The sequence below is a fragment of the Nyctereutes procyonoides genome, unplaced genomic scaffold (genome assembly GCF_905146905.1).
Source record: "Nyctereutes procyonoides isolate TBG_1078 unplaced genomic scaffold, NYPRO_anot_genome, whole genome shotgun sequence".
Taxonomy (NCBI): Eukaryota; Metazoa; Chordata; class Mammalia; order Carnivora; family Canidae; genus Nyctereutes; species Nyctereutes procyonoides.
Window position 1 is genome coordinate 5,627,183 of NW_026575026.1, and position 22,132 is coordinate 5,649,314.

The following is a 22,132-nucleotide window of genomic DNA, read 5'->3' on the forward strand; positions in this document are numbered from 1 at the left end:
CCCCGGCTGCGGCTGCGGCTGCGGGGGCGCGCTGGGACCGGGGGCGGACGGGGGCGGCTGCCTCGCTGGCGCCAGGTGGGAGGGGCTCGCCGCCTCGAGCTCTGGGCTCCGGGGACCATGAGCGCCAGCGCCCGCCAGGTGCCTCCGTCGGCCCCCGCCCCCGCCCCCGGCCTGGTGGTCGCGACCCGGGGCTCCCTGCGCGCTCAGCGCCCGCCGCTCCCGCAGCCCGGCCCCCCGGCGCGCCGTGCCTCCCGGCACCTCCCGGCACCTCCCGGCACCTCCCGGCTCCGGCTCCCGCTCCGGCTCCCGGGCTTCCCCGGCCCCAGCCGCCGCGGCCCCCGCCCGGGTGGGGGAGGGAGAGGGGGAGGGGGGGAGGGGGGCGACGCCTCTCCGCGCGGTGCCTGCGCCTCGCGGTCCTCCGCCTGGCTGCTCGGGCTGCGGCGCCTGGGCGTCCCTGCACCCCCGCCCCGCGCCCCGCGCCCCCTCCCTCCCCCGCTCCGGCCCCTTCCCCTTGCCCCTCCCCCGGCGGCGCGTGCGGGAGGGCCCGGGCGGCGGCGGCGGCGGCGGCGGCGGCGGTGGGCGTGCGCGGCGAGGACGCCACCTCTGGCTCCTGCGTTCGCAGGCGGCGGGCGGCGGGGCTTCTCGCTCCGGCAGCGGCGGCGACGGCGGTGGCGGCTTCCGGAGTCCCGCCGCCAAGATGCTCAAAGTCACGGTGCCCTCGTGCTCCGCCTCGTCCTGCTCTTCGGTCACTGCCAGCGTGGCCCCGGGGGCCGGGAGCCTCGTCCCGGATTACTGGATCGAAGGTTCCAACAGGGATGCCCTGAGCGATTTCTTCGAGGTGGAGTCGGAGCTGGGACGGTAAGGCGGGGGGCGCCCCGGGCGGGGTGGGGCGGGGTGGGGCGGGAGCCCTTGGCGGGGACAGCTCGGGGATGCGGGGACAGCTCGGGGGTGCGGGGACAGCTCCTGGGGGTGCGGGGACAGTTCCGGGATGCGGGTGCCAGCCCCCGGGATGCGGGGACAGCTCCCGGGATGCGGAGACGCAGGTGCCAGCCCCGGGGATGCAGGGACAGTTCGGGGATGCGAGTGCCAGCCCCCGGGATGCGGGGTCAGCCCCCAGGGATGTGGGTGCCAGCCCCCGGGATGTGGGGACAGCTCCCAGGGGTGCGGGCACAGCTCCCGGGATGCGGGGACGCGGGTGCCAGCCCTGGGGGTGCGGGGACAGCTCCGGGGATGTGGGGACAGCTCCCAGGGATGCAGGCTCAGCCCTGGGGATGTGGGGACAGCTCCCGGGGATGTGGGGACAGTCCTGGGGATGCGGGCGCCAGCCTTCCTGCCTGTCCTCTCCCGCACCCGGGGTCCAGCACCGAGCTGTGCAGCTACAGTTGGGAGGCAAGTCTGGGCGCCCAGGCCGGTGCCACCGCGAGTGCCCCGGCGGCTCTGCTCCTCAAGGCCGCTGCTTCCCCCGGGTGACAGCTCCCACTGCACGTGGGCCCTGCTTTCCTGGTTGCCGGCCTTGCTCACCATTATAGCTCTCCAGACGTCTTGTTTGTCTAGTGATTTTTTGGGGTCCAGGCGGAGGGTGTCCCTCCAAACCGTGACAGAATTATTAGATTAGGTTCTTCCAACTTCCTCTCATCAAACTCTCCAAAGCAAGTGGCACTAGAAATTAAACTTAAATACTAGCTTCCCTGCAGAGTCTGCTCAGGAGTGAAGGGGGGAATGAATCATTTAAGGGAGCTGAAGGCAGAATAATGAACTAGTGTGGCTTTAAAGAAAAAGCCGCACATGGGGTCTAGGCAGTGGTAATTAGCAGAGTTCTGCTCTTCTTTCATGCTGGAGTGATGTGTTTAAATTATGTATGCAAAAAGCTGTCTCTCTAGGGTTGCAGAAATGTCCCTCACCTGTCCTCTAAGGATCCAAACAGGTAGAGAACACTTTCCATGTGGATGGTGCCATATGTCCTCAAGTTTTTATCCATAGAAAATAATTTTTTTCTTTCCCTTTTTCCTTTTTCCTTCTTTCCTTTCTGTTATTGGCAGGTAAGGAGAATTCTGTTCAACACTCGTTTTAGATCCAGGCCCTTTATGGGAGGGAATCTGAAAATGTAATTTCAAGTGTTGACAAGTTGAAGCATCTGTACTTAATACTTTGTAATTTCATTTTCTGTTCTTTTCTTTGGAAAGAGTTTAGCTAAGAGCCAATTAAAAAAAAAAAAAGATTTGCCCCTGGAGACCACAGTGCGGGATTATGGGTGTTGGTACTTGGTGGGAAGGGGTAAGGGTCACTTCACGTTCCGTGTCCCCCCCCCCCCATTTACCCCAGTTTGCCACTGCTGTTAGTGACTCATGGATATAGAAGGTGTGTAAGAAAGGAAAAACTTCAGGGTGCTTGAAGGCCTTTTTGGTTAAACATTCAACTCTTGATTTCTCCTGAGGTTATGATCTTAGGATCCTGGGATCCAGTTCAGCAAAGGGCTCCACACTCCGTGGGGAATGTGCTTGAGATTCTCCTTCTCCCTCTTTATTTAAAAATAAATCTTTAAAAAAATGTTCCAAAATACTTGGGCATTGAATAGTGTATACATTAATCTACTGCTTTGATCAGAATTTTCAGTGCTCATCTGAAGATGTGCCATTGTCTGCATTTGCTAGTAGGTTGGCAATAAATGAAGTGCTTCCTCTTTTCAGGTTGGAACTTTACTATAATTGTATGGTAAGCTTCAGTGGAGCAGTATAAATTTCTGATCAAAGAGATAATCTACTTACAATTGTTTACTTCGTGTTTTAGAAACTGCCACCTAGTAGAGGAGGTGCCTGTTGGTGCTAAAGGGACTGTCCCACCACCAGATCTAACTGCTTTCTGAGTAACATTTACCCCACAAGCCTAATTGACTCGGACTTCTCATTAGCACATGTTAACTTTATGAATAACCTTTGCCAGCAGGAAACTGAAGACATTTCTTTAATTTGAGCAATGGAAAAAATGGTTAGAAAAAAATAAACTGCCAATTGTACACAACTGTGGGATGGTAGACTTTGAAGGGAAAACCTAAGGAATTTGAAGTTTATTTTTTTAAAAAGATTTGTGGTATATTTTGCAATACCTTTTGGAAGACAAATATACATCAGTTATATATTGGCTAAGATTCTCACTCTGCTATTTAGCTGTTTCATTACCTTGCAAATCACAGAGTTAAAATATTTTGAGAAAACTAAAAATTCTTTTGCTGCTTTTCAGGCGTTACTGTATTAGGTAAGTTCTCTGTAGATGGCAGTATTGGTGAGGTGCATGCTTACTTCTTTTGGCTGAGACTGAGAAATGTCACTTTATGATCAGTCATTTTTTTTCCAACAAAATAAACCTAAAACATAAAGCAACTGATATTACAGATATAATTACTAAGAATCTATATAACCAGAGAATGCAGAATTATAATTTTACGTATTGACTGACGAAAGTCCTCTTTTCCTCTTCCACTAGGAATAAAGTTGAGACTCAGTGGGGTTTCAAGTCTTTACTCTCTTAGCTCTCAGCCTTGGGCCAAATCTGCCTTGGTAACTCTAAGGCCAAAACATTTAATTTACTAGTAAGACAGTTGTCATTAAGATGCTAAGGGAATGATGACCTTGGTGTTGTGGAGTGCCCCTGTGGTCAGTGTCAGGGTAGAGACAATCCCCACTAGATTAGGTTAATTTGAGAGTAGTCATTCCTCTGTTAAAATTATCTCCTGTTAGCTAGTGACTCCTGAATTAAAGAAGATTGGACATGTGACTATTAGGGCAATACCTCTGAGGGTATGTCTGGGAATTTTAGGGAGCTCAGTGAAAGCCAGTTGCTGGCAGCACTGTTTTACAGGTAGCCCAAGGCCATGTGATAGCTCCTATTTTATTTTATTCTATTTCATATATATATAAGGATATATTATAAATATATATATATATATATATATATATATATATATATATAAAGGATATATATATATATATATAAAGGATAGAGAGATTGAGGGGTGGGAGTGTGGTGAGGAAGATTATTTAAAGGGCATCAGACAAACTAATTTTTCTTTTTCTTTTTTTTTTTAATAAATTAATTTTTATTGGTGTTCAATTTACCCACATACAGAATAACACCCAGTGCTCATCCCGTCAAGTGTCCCCCTCAGTGCCCGTCACCCATTCACCCCCACCCCCCGCCCTCCTCCCCCTCCACCACCCCTAGTTCATTTCCCAGAGTTAGAAGTCTTTATGTTCTGTCTCCCTTTCTGATATTTCTCACACATTTCTTCTCCCTTCCCTTATATTCCCTTTCACTATTATTCATATTCCCCAAATGAATGAGGACATACACTGTTTGTCCTTCTCCGGTTACTGTGGCCAAGTTCAAAAAGGGTGTTGCCTGAGTTCTCCTCTGGGATTTTGATGGAATCTTGTCTCACATTTAGATCTTTCATCTATTTTGAGTTTATCTTTGTGTATGGTGCAAGAGAGTGGTCCAGTTTCATTCTTCTGCATGTGGATGTCCAATTTTCCCAGCACCATTTATTGAAGAGACTGTCTTTCTTCCAGTGGATCGTCTTTCCTCCTTTATCGTATATTAGTTGACCATAAAGTTCAGGGTCTACTTCTGGGTTCTCTGTTCTGTTCCATTGATCTATATGTCTGTTTTTGTGCCAGTACCACACTGTCTTGATGAACACAGCTTTGTAGTACAACCTGAGATCTGGCATTGTGATGCCCCCAGATATGGTTTTCTTTTTTTAAAATTCCCCTGGCTGTTTGGGGTCTTTTCTGATTCCACACAAATCTTAAAATAATTTGTTCTAAGTCTCTGAAGAAAGTCCATGGTATTTTGATAGGGATTGCATTATACATGTAAATTGCCCTGGGTAACATTGACATTTTCACAATATTAATTCTGCCAATCCATGAGCATGGAATATTTTTCCATCTCTTTGTGTCTTCCTCAATTTCTTTCAGAAGTGTTCTATAGTTTTTAGGGTATATTTTGAGAACCATTTGTTTTTTTTTTTTTTTTTTTTTTTTTTTTTTTTTTAAATTTTTTTTATTTATTTATGATAGTCACAGAGAGAGAGAGAGGCAGAGACACAGGCAGAGGGAGAAGCAGGCTCCATGCACCGGGAGCCCGACATGGGATTCGATCCCGGGTCTCCAGGATCGTGCCCTGGGCCAAAGGCAGGCGCTAAACCGCTGTGCCACCAGGGATCCCTATTTTGAGAACCATTTGAATGGTAAATGGTTCTCCAACCTTTTATTTTCAGGTTGTAGGTGTCCTTCTGTCTAAAATGAGTCTCTTGTAGACAGCAAATAGATGGGTCCTGCTTTTTTATCCAGTCTGAAACCCTGTGCCTTTTGATGGGGTCATTAAGCCCATTCACGTTCAGAGTTACTATTGACAGATATGAGTTTAGTGTCATCGTGATATCTATTTAGTCCTTGTTTTTGTGGATTGTTCCACTGAACTTCTTCTTAAAGGGGAATTTTAAGAGTCCCCCTTAAAATTTCTTGCAGAGCTGGTTTGGAGGTCACATATTCTTTCAGTTCCTGCCTGTCTTGGAAGCTCTTTATCTCTCCTTCCATTTTGAATGAGAGCCTTGCTGGATAAAGTATTCTTGGTTGCATGTTCTTCTCATTTAGGACCCTGAATATGTCCTGCCAGCCCTTTCTGGCCTGCCAGGTCTCTGTGGAGAGGTCTGCGGTTACCCTAATATTCCTCCCCATGAAAGTCAGGGACTTCTTGTCTCTTGCTGCTTTAAGGATCTTCTCTTTATCTTTGGAATTTGCAAGCTTCACTATTAAATGTCGAGGTGTTGAACGGTTTTTATTGATTTTAGGGGGGGATCTCTCTATTTCCTGGATCTGAATGCCTGTTTCCCTTCCCAGATTGGGAAAGTTTTCAGCTAGGATTTGTTCAAATACATATTCTGGCCCTCTGTCCCTTTCGGCGCCCTCGGGAACCCCAATTAAACGTAGGTTTTTCTTCCTTAGACTGTCACTTATTTCCCTTAATCTGTCTTCATGGTCCCTTAATTGTTTGTCTCTTTTTTCCTCAGTTTCCCTCTTTGCCGTTAACTTGTCTTCTATGTCACTCACTCGTTCTTCCACCTCGTTAACCCTCATCGTTAGGACTTCTAGTTTGGATTGCATCTCATTCAATTGATTTTTAATTTCTGCCTGATTGGATCTAAATTCTGCAGTCATGAAGTCTCGTGAGGCCTTAATGCTTTTTTCTAGAGCCACCAGTAGCTGTAGAATAGTGCTTCTGAATTGGCTTTCTGACATTGAAGTGTAATCCAGATTTTGTAACTCTGTGTGAGAGAGGGCTGTTTCTGATTCTTTCTTTTGAGGTGAGGTTTTCCTTCTAGTCATTTTGCTCAGTGCAGAGTGGCCAAAAACAAGTTGTATTGGAACACGGGGGAGTATCACTGGTCCGTCCAGCTGGTCTTCTGGGGGAGGGGCCTGCTGTGCTGATTTTCAGGTGTTAGCACTTGGGGGAGCTGCTCTGCCCCTGCCTGCTGCCGGGCTCAGCGGGGGTTGTTTACCCCGTGGGGCCCCAGGAGGAACAGCCGCAGTTGCTATGGCAGCTCTGGAAGCCTGGATTTAGCCTCCGCAGGAACTACGGGGCTCGGGGCTCTCGGTTCTCCGTCCGCAGGGCCTGGAGGCTCCGGGGCGGGGCCGCTGATCTGCTCAGCTCGGGGCAGGAGCGTCCTCGCTGTCCTGGGCCCTCCCGGCCTCTGCCTGTCCCGGGGGAGGCCGGATCCTGGGCTGTGTCCCGGCGCCCTGTGCTCCGGGGCCTGCGCTGTTGGATTCGCGCTCCCGCCCTGCAGCCCCCTCCGCGGAGCCGCCGCCCGAGCCCCTCCGAGCTGCTCCGGTCGGTCCCGCCGTGCGCGCTGCAGCCCTTAGGGAGCTCGGCGCACTCTCCCGGGGCGCAGGTGTCTGTTAGTGTCCCCGGGAGCCCGAGGGCATCCCCGCCCTCCTGGGTCCTGCTCTAACTCCCTGCGGGCCCCTTTCCCCCGGGAAGGTTGGTGCAGCTCCTGCTCCTCCGGGACGGGGCTCTCCTGTCCTGGGGACACTCGCCCCGGCCTCAGCCCGGCTCCTCGCGGGGCCCCTCCCCCTCGGAGGCCTTTTGTTCCTTTATTTCTTTTTCCCCGTCTTCCTACCTTGATAGAAGCGCGGACTCTTCTCACTGTAGCGTTCCAGCTGGTCTCTCTTTACATCTCAGGCCGAATTCGTAAATTTTCAGGATGGTTTGAAGGTTATCTAGGTAATTTGGTGGGGACAGGTGATTTGGGGACCCTGCTCTTCCGCCATCTTGCCCCTCCCCCTCTTTTTCTTTTTTTTTAAAGATTTTATTTATTTATTCATGAGACACACACACACACACACACACACACAGAGAGAGAGAGAGAGAGAGAGAGAGGCAGAGACCCAGGCAGAGGGAGAAGCAGGCTCCATGCAGGGAGCCCAACATGGGACTCAATCCCAGGTCTCCAGGATCACGCCCTGAGCTGAAGGCAGTGCTAAACCGCTGAGCCACACAGGCTACCCCTAATTTAATTTTTCTAAAATCACATTTGAAAATACTGCTTTGTTTATAGAGTTCGTCAAAAAGTTTACAAAAAATGTGATGCCTCAGCAAATTCAGTTCCGCTTATAAATATGAATTGGCTGTGATCCTATTCAGGTCTCCCTATCCTAGAGAGCAGTTGGTCCTTTGCCCAGTAATTTGAGAAATTGGCATTTTAAAGGCTTTTCTAAGGGAGAAAAGAGCCTACCTCTGATCCAGATTCTGTCCAGTGGTTTGGCACAAGGAGGACAGAATTTGGCCTGGGCTGCCCTGTGGTGGGGATTTGGCCTTGTGTATCCAAACCCACGTCCTGTTTTCAGTTATTTCCCAGCTTTTGTTTCTCTCTGCAGTATGAGACTGAAAGAATATATGCAAAATTAGATGGGTTCCCATACACAAAATTTAAGGGAAACCAAATGAAAGATAATTAGTACAAATTTCTTATTAATTTGCATCCTACTTACTATAGTTTCTTTAGGCCAGTGAATTGCAGTCACCACCTCCCCCTCCCCAACCTGATCCATAATTTAAAAGAGTACATTTATATGGCAGTGGAATTAAAGCAAAGTTTTATAGGATCCCTTGCTATATGTATTAATGCTTAGGAACCAAATAGATTTAGATAGTGAGACTTAGGTGTGTATAAAATAGAAACAGTATGGTGTATAGATTGGAAACAAGTTTCATAAAACAATGTTTATTTTTACTACCAACAATATACTCTAATATTTCCTATTCTATGCCATTTGATTTTATTCTACTTCATTTATAATATTTGCTGAATCCACGTGATCTCACTAATGGATTGTGACTCAGTATGAAAATGCTATTTTAGGCCACAAATCTATATTATGGCCAGATTAAAATATTAGGCAGACCCCTTTTGAAAAATGCCTTGCAGACCAACTGGTAATGCTGAGTGGTCTCCATTTGCACAGCTCTGTAGAGAAAAGTTCTCCTGTCTTTGTCTCTGAGTTCTCCCTGGGTTTCCCTTCCAAACATTTTGGAAAAACTACTGTCTCCCCATGATCTGCTGGGTGCAGTCTACTCTGAAATGGCTGACAGGGACAGGAGGCCCGGCCAGGAGCCCCTGTATAGGCGACGAATTCAGAGGATTGAACACTTGTGCATTCCACTTGGTAACACTTCACTCTGGCTCTGGGTAATGGGCGGCAGGTACTTCCTGTAAGGAAACCTGAAAATCCGCATTTTCTAACAGCAGGGCTCCAACCAGTGCCCTTGGCTGGTGAGGAACCAGATCCTTCCTTCCCCATCCCTCTCTTTGTTCGAGCCCCTTCCTGAGCCATTTTCAGCCAGTACTTCTCAGACCCTTAGTTTACCCCCCACACTGTCCTTTAGGACCCCCCAGCTTATTCGGAATATACTACTGGTTATGGATCTCCTGCCACCCACACTTAATATCACTTAATATGCACTTAATATCTTAAGCTCATTTGGGGATCTGACTGGGACTTAAAAATGGAACTGTTTGGTCCCTCTGTTGTTCTCTGGGCCTCCAGTTCTTTTCTCAGGCAGTTGGCTCAGGAGCATGGTGGGATCAGAGGCGGGAGAGTAGACACCCGGGTCCACATGCTTCAACACTGACTGTAAGCGCCCAGAAGGCAATCTGTGGATGTGGCTGGCTCACTGTTATGTGCTCAGTGCCTCACCCAGTGCTCTGTACCGGGCAGGTGTTCATCAAATGATTTTAAGGAGAGTGAGTGAATGATAATGAAATGGGCCAGACATAGTGGGCATGACCCCAGGGAAAGGGAAATCTGGTGACTTGTTTATCTTCTCCCTAAAATTTGTGCGACCATAATCTCGTGTGTGCTGGTTTTCTTTCTTCACAGCGGGAGTTCTGATAACTGTCACCTCTTTTAGGTGTTGAAAATAATGCTGCTTTTCTGTTGGCAGAGAGGTTTGTGGCTCTGAAATGAAAAGGATTCAGTTTCACCTTCACTATCATTTTGCCACAGGCATCTCAGAATTAGGAATTAAATCAACTTGAACATAAAGGCATGAAATGCCTCCAAGCTATACCAACCACTAATACTGATACATAGTAAATGTTAAGTTAGGGAATCTACTCATTGTAAAGAACCTTAAAATTAAGTGATGACTATGATAGGATCACTAGTTTAAGAACACACTATTTTTTATGTTTGAATACTGTTACAAGGGTAAAAATTACTCCGAATTTGAAAAAAAAAAAAAAAAGACACAGGTGCAATTTGCTTCTAAATTGTTCTAGAGAACATTACTTAACCAAAAAAAAAAAAAAAAAAAAAAAAGAAAGAAAGAAAGAAAGAGAAACAAAACACTAACCACAAAATAGCTTCAAAGAATTCTTGTAAACACTTTACCCTCAGAATATATGTATGTATTTGTATTTGCAGTAATGCATTTGAGACTGTAGTGCCAAGTGTAGACTTTTCAGCTACTGGTTCTTATTTTTTTATGTTAATGTTTCTTGTTTGTTTGTTTTGCCTAGCTTTATAAGTAGTTCTCCTTAGACTCCCTTTTGGGACAGCTAACATAGCTAATATATTTAGCAAAAACTGTATTTTTAAAATTTCAAGGTAAGGTTTATTCTGCAAAATATATTTGAGTCAATAAATCATATAAATCAGGCGAAAGAGTAACTTTATGTGTAATCATGAAATCAATAGCAGCTAGAATGAAGTTTTACTCAAACTACATTAGTCTTTTTTTTTTCGCCTTTTTAATAATGGGTCATCTGAAAATCTCTTAATTCCCATGGCTTAATTAGGAAGCTGTATCTAAATATTGATAGTATACTGTGAGCGCATAAAGGATATGGACTCCTCAATACAGTCCATTTTAAAATTCTTACTGCTAACTGGGGGCAGTGGGTATCTGGATGGTATAAAATAGTGAAAGATTTGGTGGAAGATTGTCCTCAGTAATCATATCAATGGTGAAGAGCAAATAGGGAAAGAAGTTCTGGACAGAGGGTGATTTATTAACAGTGGGCAAAGCTCTTACATGTGAAGCTTTCTCTTTTCCTTTAGAGCAAGATTTCTTAATCGTGGCACCACAGACTTTGGGGGCCAGATAATTCTTTCTGTAGGGGCTCTCCTGGCACTGTAGGGTGTCTAATAGTATCCCTAGCCTCTACCCACTAGATGACAGAAGCAGCCCCCCCAAACCCCCAGGTTGTGACAACCTAAAATGTCTCTAGACATTGTTGTGTGTTACTCCCTCCCCCTTCCTGTTAAGAACCACTGTTTCAGAAGCTTGAAGCTAGTCTTTTACATGATTTTCTTTTAGTTTTGTAGAAGGTTAACAAGAAGGAGGTTGATGGATTGAAATCATTTAACTTTGTTGAGTATCTGCTATAACCAAACGTTTCTTCCATTTTTAGGTTAATGCCATTAGGATTTCTGTCGTATGTGCATACCACCTGTGCTATAATTTGCTTAATATTTTTTTGTTTAAAGTATTCCATTTGTTAACCTAAAGTTATTTATTGAAAATACTTATTTTCATTACCTTGAAATTAAATTTCATTATTTTGTATTTATGCCAGAAACAGAAGGAAATTATAAAAATAAATTGCAGCAAAAACAAAGCATTTTTATTAAACAGGGGCTGTGAATGTTTTCCTGCAGAAGGCTCCAAGCCTGAGGATTGTTCTCTTCTTTTTTAAAAAGGGAGATTATCAAAGATTAGCAGGGTTAAAACCATAGTAGCATAAATTGAGGATCTCTTTTGTGATGTAATCAGAAAAACTGAAAAATAATTGAAAAGAGAATAATGGTCTCATTTCTTGATTCTTTGTTATTTGATTCAATGTCTTTGTGCCACCTTAGTTCTGTTATAGGTCTGACCCTTTGTGTACCTATGAACTAGGTGATGTATGTTGGTAGCTTGTGTGACCAGGCAAGGAAGCTGGAATATGATGGATAGAACACTGTATACTGACTTCCAGTTGTGTAGTTCACTGTATACTTTACAACAGTAAATTTAATATGAGATAAATAATACATAAAACTAATATGATATAGAGCTCAGACAGTCACCACAATCTAAATATGGATAATTCTGATTGGCAGGATTGAGGTGTCTTCGTGGGAGGGGTGGACCTTGAAATTCAGCAGAATTTTAACAGGTAGAGCTTTGTTGAAGGACATAGCAGGTGGAAAGTACATTCTAGGGACGCCTGGGTGGCTCACTGGTTGAATGTCTGCCGTTGGCCCTGGGTGTGACCCTGGGGTCCAGGATGGAGTCCCACATTGGGCTCCCTATGGGGAGCCTGCTTCTCCCTCTGCCTGTGTCTCTGCCACTCTCTGTGTGTCTCTCATGAATAAATAAATCTAAAAAAAAAAGTACATTTTAAGAAAAGGCAAAAACTGGCAGAAAGTACATTCTAAGAAAAGGCAAAAACATGGAGGATACACATTTTATTTTGCAAACCTTATGAAACATGAACATTGTCATGGCATTTAAGGTTGGGAGGGTGAGTTGATGTCAGGCCAAAGAGAGCCTGTAAAAAAAAAAAAAAAAAAAGACTGTGTCTCTATCAGTTAAAAACCAAAACTAGGTAAAGTAACCATTATGAGAGCAAAGAGTGGCTGTAGAAGCAGCTGCATCTTGGGGTGATGTTGTGGGACTCAGAATTTGCCATTAACCCATAAACCAGGGTGGTGAGTAAGAGAGAGCTTACCCTGTTTTTTAAAAAGGAAGGAAGAGAAGGAGGGCAGAAGGGAAAAGAAGGATTGAAAGAAAGAAAGGAAAGGAAGAAAAACACCTCCCACAGCCTATGATGAGATAAGAAAGGGGAAGTGGAATTGAAGCGATTGAGATCAGTTACCTAGACCTGGTAAAGAGCCCGTAAAGGAATAGACACTTAGTATTTTAGGCTTCGTGAGCCCTGTGGTCTCTGAGGCTATTCAGCTCTGTGATGGCTGAGTGAAAACAGCCATAGACAACAGAGAAACAAGTCCACGTGACTGTGTTCCAATAAAATTTTATTTATGATCATGAAATTTGAATATAATAATTTTCACGTCACAAAACATTATTCTTCATCTGATTTTTAAAAACCATTAAAAACTGTAAAAAGTATTTTTAGATTGCAGACTATAAAAAAACCAGTGACTGCCGAATTAGGCTCTTGGCCTGTGGTTTGCCAAACTCTGGCCTAGAATGTCAGTTCAAATTCTACCCCTCTTCAGTTACATGAGAACTTAAGGTTAAAATGATATCAAGACTTCATTTATTCAAGAAACCACCTTGAATCTCCCTTTCATTTTGAAAATGTTAACCTGATACCAGTTTTTCAGGTGGACATAAGCTTAAAGCATACTCATCCTTTTTCTACATCTGTTGAAACTGAAACAGTTACGGTTTTTACCTGTGTAGCAAGTTGGCTAGCTCTCTTCATCATTTATGTTTTTGAAAATCACTGTTTATATTGAGAGATTATTTCTTGGAGGTTAATTTGTTTTTTATTTAATAATGAAATAGGTTTCAGATCATTCTATTGTATTTGAAGTGACAGTTAAAATATAATATGCTAAATAATCTAGTGATAAGAGTTTCACCTCTAACTAGTAAAGTTTAATTAATTTTTTCTGTTGACTGATATATTAGCCACATGTTGAATAATCCTTCTATATGCCATGCATATAGCTCAAATGGACTAATTTAAATTGGGACTCTGTTTAGATAATCTTTTGAAAAAGTAGAATTGTTCTTGTTTATATTGAATAGACAAGTGCTAAATTAAAGCGTTTACTGACATTTTGACTAAAGTAGGATGTCCATATCTAGGGTATGCTTGAAGAGAGTATTAGAGAATTTATTTTTAAAAATATTTCTAATTTTTGCTTTCAATTTTGTTTTTGGATGTTTTAAAAAACACATTACAGATTGGTTCAGTAGCACATGTATTGCATATGCAGGTGCATGAATATGCATAACTTTGGAGCATGTTCTTAAAAACGTTTCAGTTGGATGATTATTGGATCAAAGAATGGTAGTTACAAGTGGAAACTAAGTTTCTTTACTATATTTAAAAAACATTCTATTTTTTGAAAATGATTTTAAAGCAGATACATAGATAAAAACTGACACAAAAAAAATCATGTGGCAAGGTGTGTCTTTGTGCAGACAGAGGAAGTGGGTACATATATGCATTTGTTATTCTCTTAAGACTGTCTGATAAAAGGGTTTGATAAGAGCTTACTGCAGTTGTAACCAAAGAAGTCACATAGCAGAAAACAGAAAAAAGAGAAAAAAAATCCAGCCTGCCCGTCAAACAGAAGGCTGAATGAATTTTGTTTTTCTTTATTGTTGAACCCCAAATTCATATCATTTGCAAGAACCTCAATTTCAACCTACCTGCTTTGTGGTGAATTTTGCCAACTGCTGCTTTATGCAGCTGAAGTGTTTGGTGGGCAGTGCTTGCAGAGTTGAGGTCCTTAGTGCTGGGATGCCAGGCTTACCCCTGTCAACAAATGCGCTGTCATTGCTTCATCACTTCGTAAGTCATGCTTCAGGGTCATACGGTCGAAAAATTCACCAAGTGCAAAAATGCAAAATAGTTCTTAAAAGATAAAAAAGGCTAGACTTTAACAAACCTCTGACCGGAATGGTCTTCTAGGAAGGTAATGGATATGACATAGATTCTTAGCTGTTTTCTCTACTGGTTTGTAGTAACCTTCTTTGTTAAAAGTGCACTTTCTTTGATTTATGTCATGATTATAGACAGAATCTGACTAATATTACAAACCAGAACAAAGAAGAGTAGGTGATCACAAATCTGTTCATTGTGATCACATTTATTGCGACCTACAGTGCAGTATTTCAACAACTTCTCTTTACTTCAAGTCCTTATAGACTGTTTAATAGGGACCTTTGCTTGCATTTTAGCCATCATTGCACTTTTTACTCGGTGTGCCTCACGTGTACTGGGGGCTACTTAGTGACTCTTTTAAGTTAGTAGGTGACAACCTTTCTTTTGGTGCTCTGACAGACGTATAGAGTTGCTGTTTAGGTGTGATGACTAGTCCGTGTAAGTTTGGTCTTTGGTTGGGTGTAAGTTTCCTATTACCTATTCATGCAAGTGAATCTTATATTTTTTTTTCAAAGCTCTCTGTTAGGATAACCACTGAGAAAATGAGTCTATATTATTAAATGTGACCAAATTCACAATATGTAATTCAGTAAAACAGCCTGGCCTAAAGTGTTCTCAATCATAATAGGCCTCTAAAGGTTTCTTGTGTGAGTGGAAAGATTTCTAGTGGCTCCTATGGGACTCTGGGTCCTTCCTTTCCTTTTTCCCTCAATGAGAACATGAAGCTAATAATCAATGAGAGACGCTCTCCTGAGTGTCACCTGTAACTAGAAACAAACTAACACCATAATAAACAGAGCTTTTCCTGTATATGTATGACGTATGACACGGTAGTGAGATAGAAAGCTGAGGAAAGTATCAGGATCATCTATGGCAAACCAGCACAGTTCTTTCAGATCTGGAGATACTGAGGAAATGAACCATCAGGACTGAGCAGACCCCACGAGGGGGCAGTGGGGGGGGGGGTGGGACCCAAGCCAGGAAGGGGCAGCAGAGTGGCAGCCCAGGGTCCTCAGGGAGCCACAGCCCAAGGCGGCTGCTTCCGGGGGCGGGGGCTGCAGGCTGTTGTGAACAGCAGTGGAGAGAGTGAAGAGGACTGCTGACTAAGGCAAGAGGTAAACTGGGTGCTGCAGGTTGGGGCAGGGAACAGGCGGGGGCAGATGGCTACTTGGTGGCCCTGTCCCTTTAGGCGTGACACTGAGTGAGCTTCACTAGGCCTTGTTTAGGAAATGAAGTACATCCTCCCAAGGTTGCTGTGACGGTGAAATGAGACCATGTATGTCACACCTGAGCTCTGGTGCTGGCACAAAGCTTACTGCCATTCACTAGAAGGGACGTGAGGTGACAGGTTAGATTCCTACAGGCATCTGTATGTGGGGAAAACCTTAGGCTAGCTCCTGGGCCCTTGTTAGCAGTCTGACCCCAGCCTGCCTGCCGGGGTCATTCCCCACCACTTCTCTTCCTAATTACCAGTGTGGAGCTTGTGGTACAGCTTCTGTACCTTGCCAGTTATCTCAGTAGTACGAGATGATCACACCAGCACGAGTTTCCAGACGTGGACCCTGAGGTTCAGAGTGTTCAAGCAGCTTGTTCAAGCTCCTGCAGCCTCAGGGACCTCTCCGAGATCTTCGTATCTCTGTGGTGTTGTCCATGAAACTCTCTCGGCCTGAAATGCTCTTGTCCTCCTGCTCCCTGCAGGACAGGACCTCCCCCCAGGCAGGGAGTGCTTGCTGCCTCCCTGCCCTCCTATCACTTCATATGCTTATTGTCTTACAGGTAAATGCTTTGTGGTCTTTACCCTGTATCTCATCCATCTTTTATCCCATTACTAAGCCAGTTCTTCATCAGCTCTCCCCCACTGTTACCTGCCCCCGTGAGTGCTTCATAAGTGTTTGTGGAATAGTGAGCACATAAATACAGGAATGCATAAATATTGAAAGAGTTAAGTGAACAGCAGCAGAAAAACAGGATTTAAATCTCTCCCTTTCTTCAAGATGTTTTTCCTTTGTAACTCTGCTACACCAGCAGGAAGTTAAGGAAGTTACTTATGCAATGACTACGTCCATATCTTTTTCAGTGTGAACTGTTGTGGGCTGGGCCTCTGACCCCTTGTTCACTGCTGTGTCCTAAGCGCTTAGTGTGATGCTTGGCACATGGTAAGTACTTAGTAAAAATTTGTTGGGTGAGTGAGTGAGTTGTGCCAGAGGGGCTTCTGCAGTTGAAAGTCCTCTTGAAACCCAGGGGCTCTGGTCTTTTGTCAGTCTACTGTCTTGAAGGGCCCCATCTCTGAGTGATGGAATAGTGTGACTTTCTGATTCGGTCGTTTACCTCTAAGGTCCCTGACAGCCACAGGCATCTGAGCATCTGTGTTGTCTTCCAGTTTAATTCTCAGAATGATTACCTGAGATCTTTATTGTGTGTTCAGGAGACAGGGCAGGTTTTGGAGTAAAGTAGGGCTCTAAGCTTCAAAGCCTTTGTAAATGTGTCAGAAGATCCTTGGATAATTTCTATCCTCCTTCTGTGCTTTTTAAATGCCTCATCTCTTGTTAGAGACATGTATTTAGTATTATATTTGCTCATTTTTACTTCCATTAGTGAACTGTACAGATGCTGACGACGATTGTGGTATCTAGGACAAGGTTTTTCGCAGGAAGGATGCTTCCTGGCTTCTCCCCACTCCTCCAGTTTTGTTTTTGAAAGGAACCATCCTTTTAAAAAAGCTTGATTTGTGATTTGTTTGTGGCTGTGTAATCGATTAGCAATGTCCTGTAACACAGTCCTGTAACATGCATCTGGTGAAGGAAGAGCTAAGGAGATAATTGTGAAGAGATAAGAATGTAAATAGTCTTTCCTGTGTCTCTCTTTATTTGGGATTGTTATTTTAAAATGATCTGTTGAGGTGTCTCATGCTTTAATCAGAAATAAAAATAATTCCTGGACATAACTTCCAGGTAGGGTCATTAACTTTATGTTCATGATTTGTTTGCACTGTTGAATTAATTATCCTGGAAAATTTGTATGTCTCCATCCCTGTTTTGACCAGAGCGGCCAGGGAGTCTGGTGAAAGAAAAGCTGTGTAGGAGGGAGAGGCAGAGACAGGGCTGAAGGGCAGAGGGCAGGCCACCCTTCACCCTGGTCCACTTCTTGTTTTCAGGGCTCATTTACCCCTCAACCCACAGGTGCCGCTCTGTCCTTGCCTGATTTCTCCATGTCCCATTGTGCCACCAGAGCCAGGGTCCCTCCCACCCTTGTTATGGACTGAATATCTGTCCCCCCACCCCCCACCCCAAGTTGCTAGGTTCAGGCCCCAACTCCCAACATGATGGTATTGGCGATAATTCAAGTCAGACAAGGTCATGAGGCTGGGGCCTTCCTGATGGGATCTGTGCCCATACTGTCTCTGCCCTGCGAGGACCCAGCAGGTGGCAGATGTCTGAAATCCAGAAGAGCGCTCTTAGCAAAAGCCAGTCGTGCTAGCCCCTGATCTTAAGCTGCTAGTGTCCAGAAGTGTGAGGAAATACTTTGCCCTTGTTGAAGCCACCCACTTTATGAGATTTTGTTCTGGCCGCCGAAGCTAAGACAGCCTTTGTCCTTCTTCCCCACTTTGATGTCTGTCTGACTGGTCATAATCTCCGAGTTTGCTTCCTCGGCTCAAAAACTAAGCTGAGTTAATCTATGCTAATATGGCAAACAGGGTTTGAGAAAAATGATGTGCCTTTCCTTTCCCAAAGGTCCACTGTGTCGGGAGATGTAGTCCAAAGACTCACTTTGCAGAGATTATAGCCCCTGCATTTGGTTTATCTGGGACAGCGGAGTGGACTTGGAGTTGCTCTTTTTACACATAAAAGAGGGCTTCCTAGCACACTGCCTTGCTGACCTTGGGCTGGGACACTTGTTCTGTGGTGATGCTCTTCCTTTCCTCTGCCATCTAGGCCCTTCCGCCTTGGCATCCCCTGTGTGTCCATACCTGTTGGCTCTCCAGGGGCCAGTGCCTGCCAGCTCCCAGCACATTATTTCCTCAGCAGCTGGCACAGGATTTTTTTGTTGCCAGCTGGAAGCTCAGCTATTAAAAAATAAAACTTGGCCCATCTTGAGTATCATATGTTTCCATCAGGACTTGGATCAGCGTCTTGGCACAACGCACAGTCACTTGGACACCTCTCTGAGGACTGAGAACCCGGTCTTCTTCTAGGTCTGGGACCACATTTTCACCTGCTATGCCAAATACAATTTCCTTGAGAAACCTGTGATGTTTATGATTAATTGAGGGCCACTTTACCATCATTTCATGTGGTCATATTGAATTTATTAACCTCTACAGTGTTTCTTCAGCATTAGGTTGCCTGCTCTGATATTTACTCTCAGTTTCATATGGTAAATTGTAAATTCTCAGAATAAGGTTCATGTTTCTTAGGTTAATGAGCAGCTAACACACAACCCTCAAATGGTGGACATTTACTGCATAGCTTCACGTCAGCTGAGGAGATCCAAGAGCAAGAGATCTTAGTAAATACTTGACGAGTGTCCTGGTATTTCACATGCTGAAAAGAACGTTTGGTAGAATGTTTTTTATATCTGCAAACAAAAGAATAATTGGGTAATTTAAAATAGTTACTGTAGCTGGGTCTTTCTGTATAATTCTGACACTGCTTTGCTTATAAGAAGGACATTAAAATTAGAAAATATTAATCATTTTGTAGCTTTGAGATCTTATTTGCACTAACTTCAACTCTTTGTCATGAATTCATTAATTTTTTATTCGGAATAATGTATTCTTCCCTGGAAAGTTAAATAAGCAGGCCTGGGATTACTGCAGCTTAACTGTGATTCAGAAATAGAGAGTCCTGGAAATCACTTACTGGTATTAAAAAATGTATACAGTAAGGAGTATTTTAAAGCAGTCTGTACTGTATGTATACTGATAAAGAAAAACAGCACAGTGAAGAGACTTCTTATATTTAAAAGATGTCCCTGTTAGTCATTATTTCTCTAATGTGGTACCTAGATGGTAAAGTAAAGATTGTCTTCTGGTTTCATCATGTATTTCTTTAGTAGCTGGTATGAATTGTCTGGTACCTATGAGATGTCTATTGTTAATGAAGGTTTTAAATTGTAATGAACTTCGCTTCCTTCATCTGTAGGATGAAATAGTAGTGCCTTTCTTACAGGATTATTACAAGGAATTTTAAAAAGTAAATTATATGGCTATATTAAACACAGAAAGCTGTGTACATAGTGCAATGGTACATTTTATTATTTGAATAATAATACATTTTTTAACCTCTTAACTCCAGACTTTATTTAGATTTCACCAGCTTTTTCCATTAATGTCCTCTTTCTCTTTCAGGATCCAGACAGCCACACTGGATTTAGTTGTTATGTTTTTCCTGCCTTCTCTGATAAGTCACAGCTTCTCAGTCTTTCCTTACTATTCATGACTGTGACAATCTTGGGGAGTGTTGACAGGTATCCTGTAGAATGCCCCCTCAATCTGGATTTGTCTGTCTTTTTACCACATGATTAACTGTGATTATACATTTTTGGAAAGAATACCATAGAGGTGAAGTGGCTTCCTTGTCGCATTGTATAAGGGGTGCATGATGTCACTGGTGATAGTACTTTCACTACTGGTGTTTGTCAGATTTCTCCACTTTATAGGTACTGTTTATCCCTTTCCCTTTCTATCTAGTCTTTGGAACTAGGTCACTAAGTCTAATGGACTCTTGGGAAGGAGTGTGATTAAGCCCCATCTCCTGGTGGGAATAGTGTCTGCATATATTATTTATAGTTCTTCTGTAACAAAGACTTGTAAGCTATTATTTTATCACTTAATAAATCCTTACATATATAAAATAATAAAGCATCTCAAATAATTTTCCAAAATTCTCGTAACAATATACTGCCACTATAGATCATGCAAGACAGTGAGAAACTTTGAATCTGGTAGAAGAAGCTGTCCCTGGAATTTTATGCTTAGACAGTGAAGCATATTGGAGATGAGGACAGGAGAGATGCAAAGGTAATGGTTCTCTCCTGTGCTCAAAAATAGGCGTAGTATGTCAAACACTTAAGTTATGAACACATCGAAGATCCTGTGATTGTTTCCTGTGCCTGGATCTACCTGGATCTACATCTACATCATTTATAAGGTTTTGGCTTAGATTTGCAGGAATGTAGAGTGGATACCACCTTAGAAATCAACCGGTCTGGTGTTTCTTTGTACAGGTGAAGAAATTGAAGCACAGAGAGGGCATATATCTTCCTCAGCACTCCAGAGCTGGTTTGCATGGGGACAGATGGTAACTAGATTTATAGTGAGCATCATTTTGTAATGTATGAAATATCAAATCACTCTGATGTACTCCTGAATTAATAGGGTATTATATGTCAGTTATACTTTAATTTTAAAAAAGAAAAACCATAACAAAATAAATCACCTTTATTTGTTCTTCCTAACTCCAGAGAATTGGAGTGTTTGAGCAGATGGCTTGATTAATAGCATATCCGAATATTTAGTAGTACTTAAGAACTGGGAAAATTACATGGAGGTGTTTTTGTGCCAACGCATGTCATGCGACCAAGCCTATTATCTTATTGACACTATTGACTCAAAAATGAATTCATAGGAAAGATATATTGGATATTTATTTTTGATTTTAATTAATGTTAGTAACACCTGATTTGCATTGAGTAAATATTCTTGTCTTCTTTCCCTTCCCTAATAATTTTACTGACTACTGTGGGGGGCTGGCAAGGTAGGTTTTCAATTCTTTTAGCTGATAGGAAAGATATTTTTACTTACTGTTGCTAGAAATGGCAGAAGTTGTTATTATCAGTAAGAGGGAGAGTTATGAGAGAGTCTTACTTGTTTCATTCACCTGCCTACATCTAAGCCTGGGCTGGAGTGCTGCACTCTTCATAGCAGTTCATGCCCTATCTTTGCTGCTCTTCGTGATCTCTGACGTAGGTCAGCACTGCTGTTTCCTTATTCCTCTCAAACAGCTTCTCCTTGGGCCCCTTCTATCTGGTTCTTATCCTGATTCTTCCATTAAAGGGACGGTTCAGTTTCACCTCCCAAACGGATTCACTGATCTCACTGTTGAAACCTCTGAACTCCCTGTGAATCTGTTAATCACAAACTTTCCCTTGCCTTTTTTTTTTTTTAGTTTTATTTATTTATTTGAGAGAGCACAAGGTGAGGGCGAGGTGGGGGGGGGGGCAGACCGCCTGCTGAGCAGGGAGCCTGGGCCGGAGGGGGGCACTGGGCTCCATCCCAGGATGACCTGAGCTGAAGGCAGACATTCGTTTGCCTTCACCGCTGAACCCCCTGAGCCCCCCAGGGCCCTTCCCTTGCCCTTTTTAAAGTGATACGACTGTGCTTCCTGTGCGGTGCGATGCTAAGCATTTGTGGATTCGTATAGGAGGTTTAACTCACGTAAATACAACTTACCACAAAACTGGTGTTGGTGTCTTTCATAATCACCTGAGGACGGTTACCAATCCCAGGAGTAAATGGTTCTCACCAATAATTGGAATTTGTATGACCTGTGTTCCGCCCAACCATGTTTTTAGTTTTTTCTGTGTCGCTGTTTATAAAGAGCCATCACTGTTGATGGTTTTTCTTGCCACGACGAAGAGTTAGGGATTCCCAATTTCACTCCATAGACCTCTGGGTTTTAGGACTACATGAAGCTCCTGAAATTGCAAGCTAGATTTTTCCGTGTTAAGCATTTTTCTGAGGCAACAGACCATAGCTTTCATCAAAGTTCCTAAGATGTTTAAGGAGCCGTGATGTTCAGGGTTCATCTACACACGTATTCTTACATAGACTCAGAGCAGTTGGCTAGCAGACTTCATTCATTCAGCAGACTTCTTTTCTCTCTTTTGCTGTCCTTCCCAGTTCCTCTGTATTCCCCACATAGCGCCTCCTGTACTTTTATATCC

At 43.8% G+C, this 22,132-nt stretch overlaps 1 protein-coding gene across 1 annotated transcript in view; it reads left to right on the top strand.

The window, feature by feature from the left end:
* Nucleotides 1-697: 697 nt before the first annotated feature.
* The window catches only part of CAMK4 (calcium/calmodulin dependent protein kinase IV), a 198,260-nt gene continuing 176,825 nt past the window's right edge, over nucleotides 698-22,132 (top strand). Inside the window, exon 1 of the mRNA XM_055315246.1 lies at nucleotides 698-858. Coding sequence (XP_055171221.1) covers nucleotides 698-858 — 161 coding nt within the window. The remainder of the gene's footprint in view (nucleotides 859-22,132) is intronic.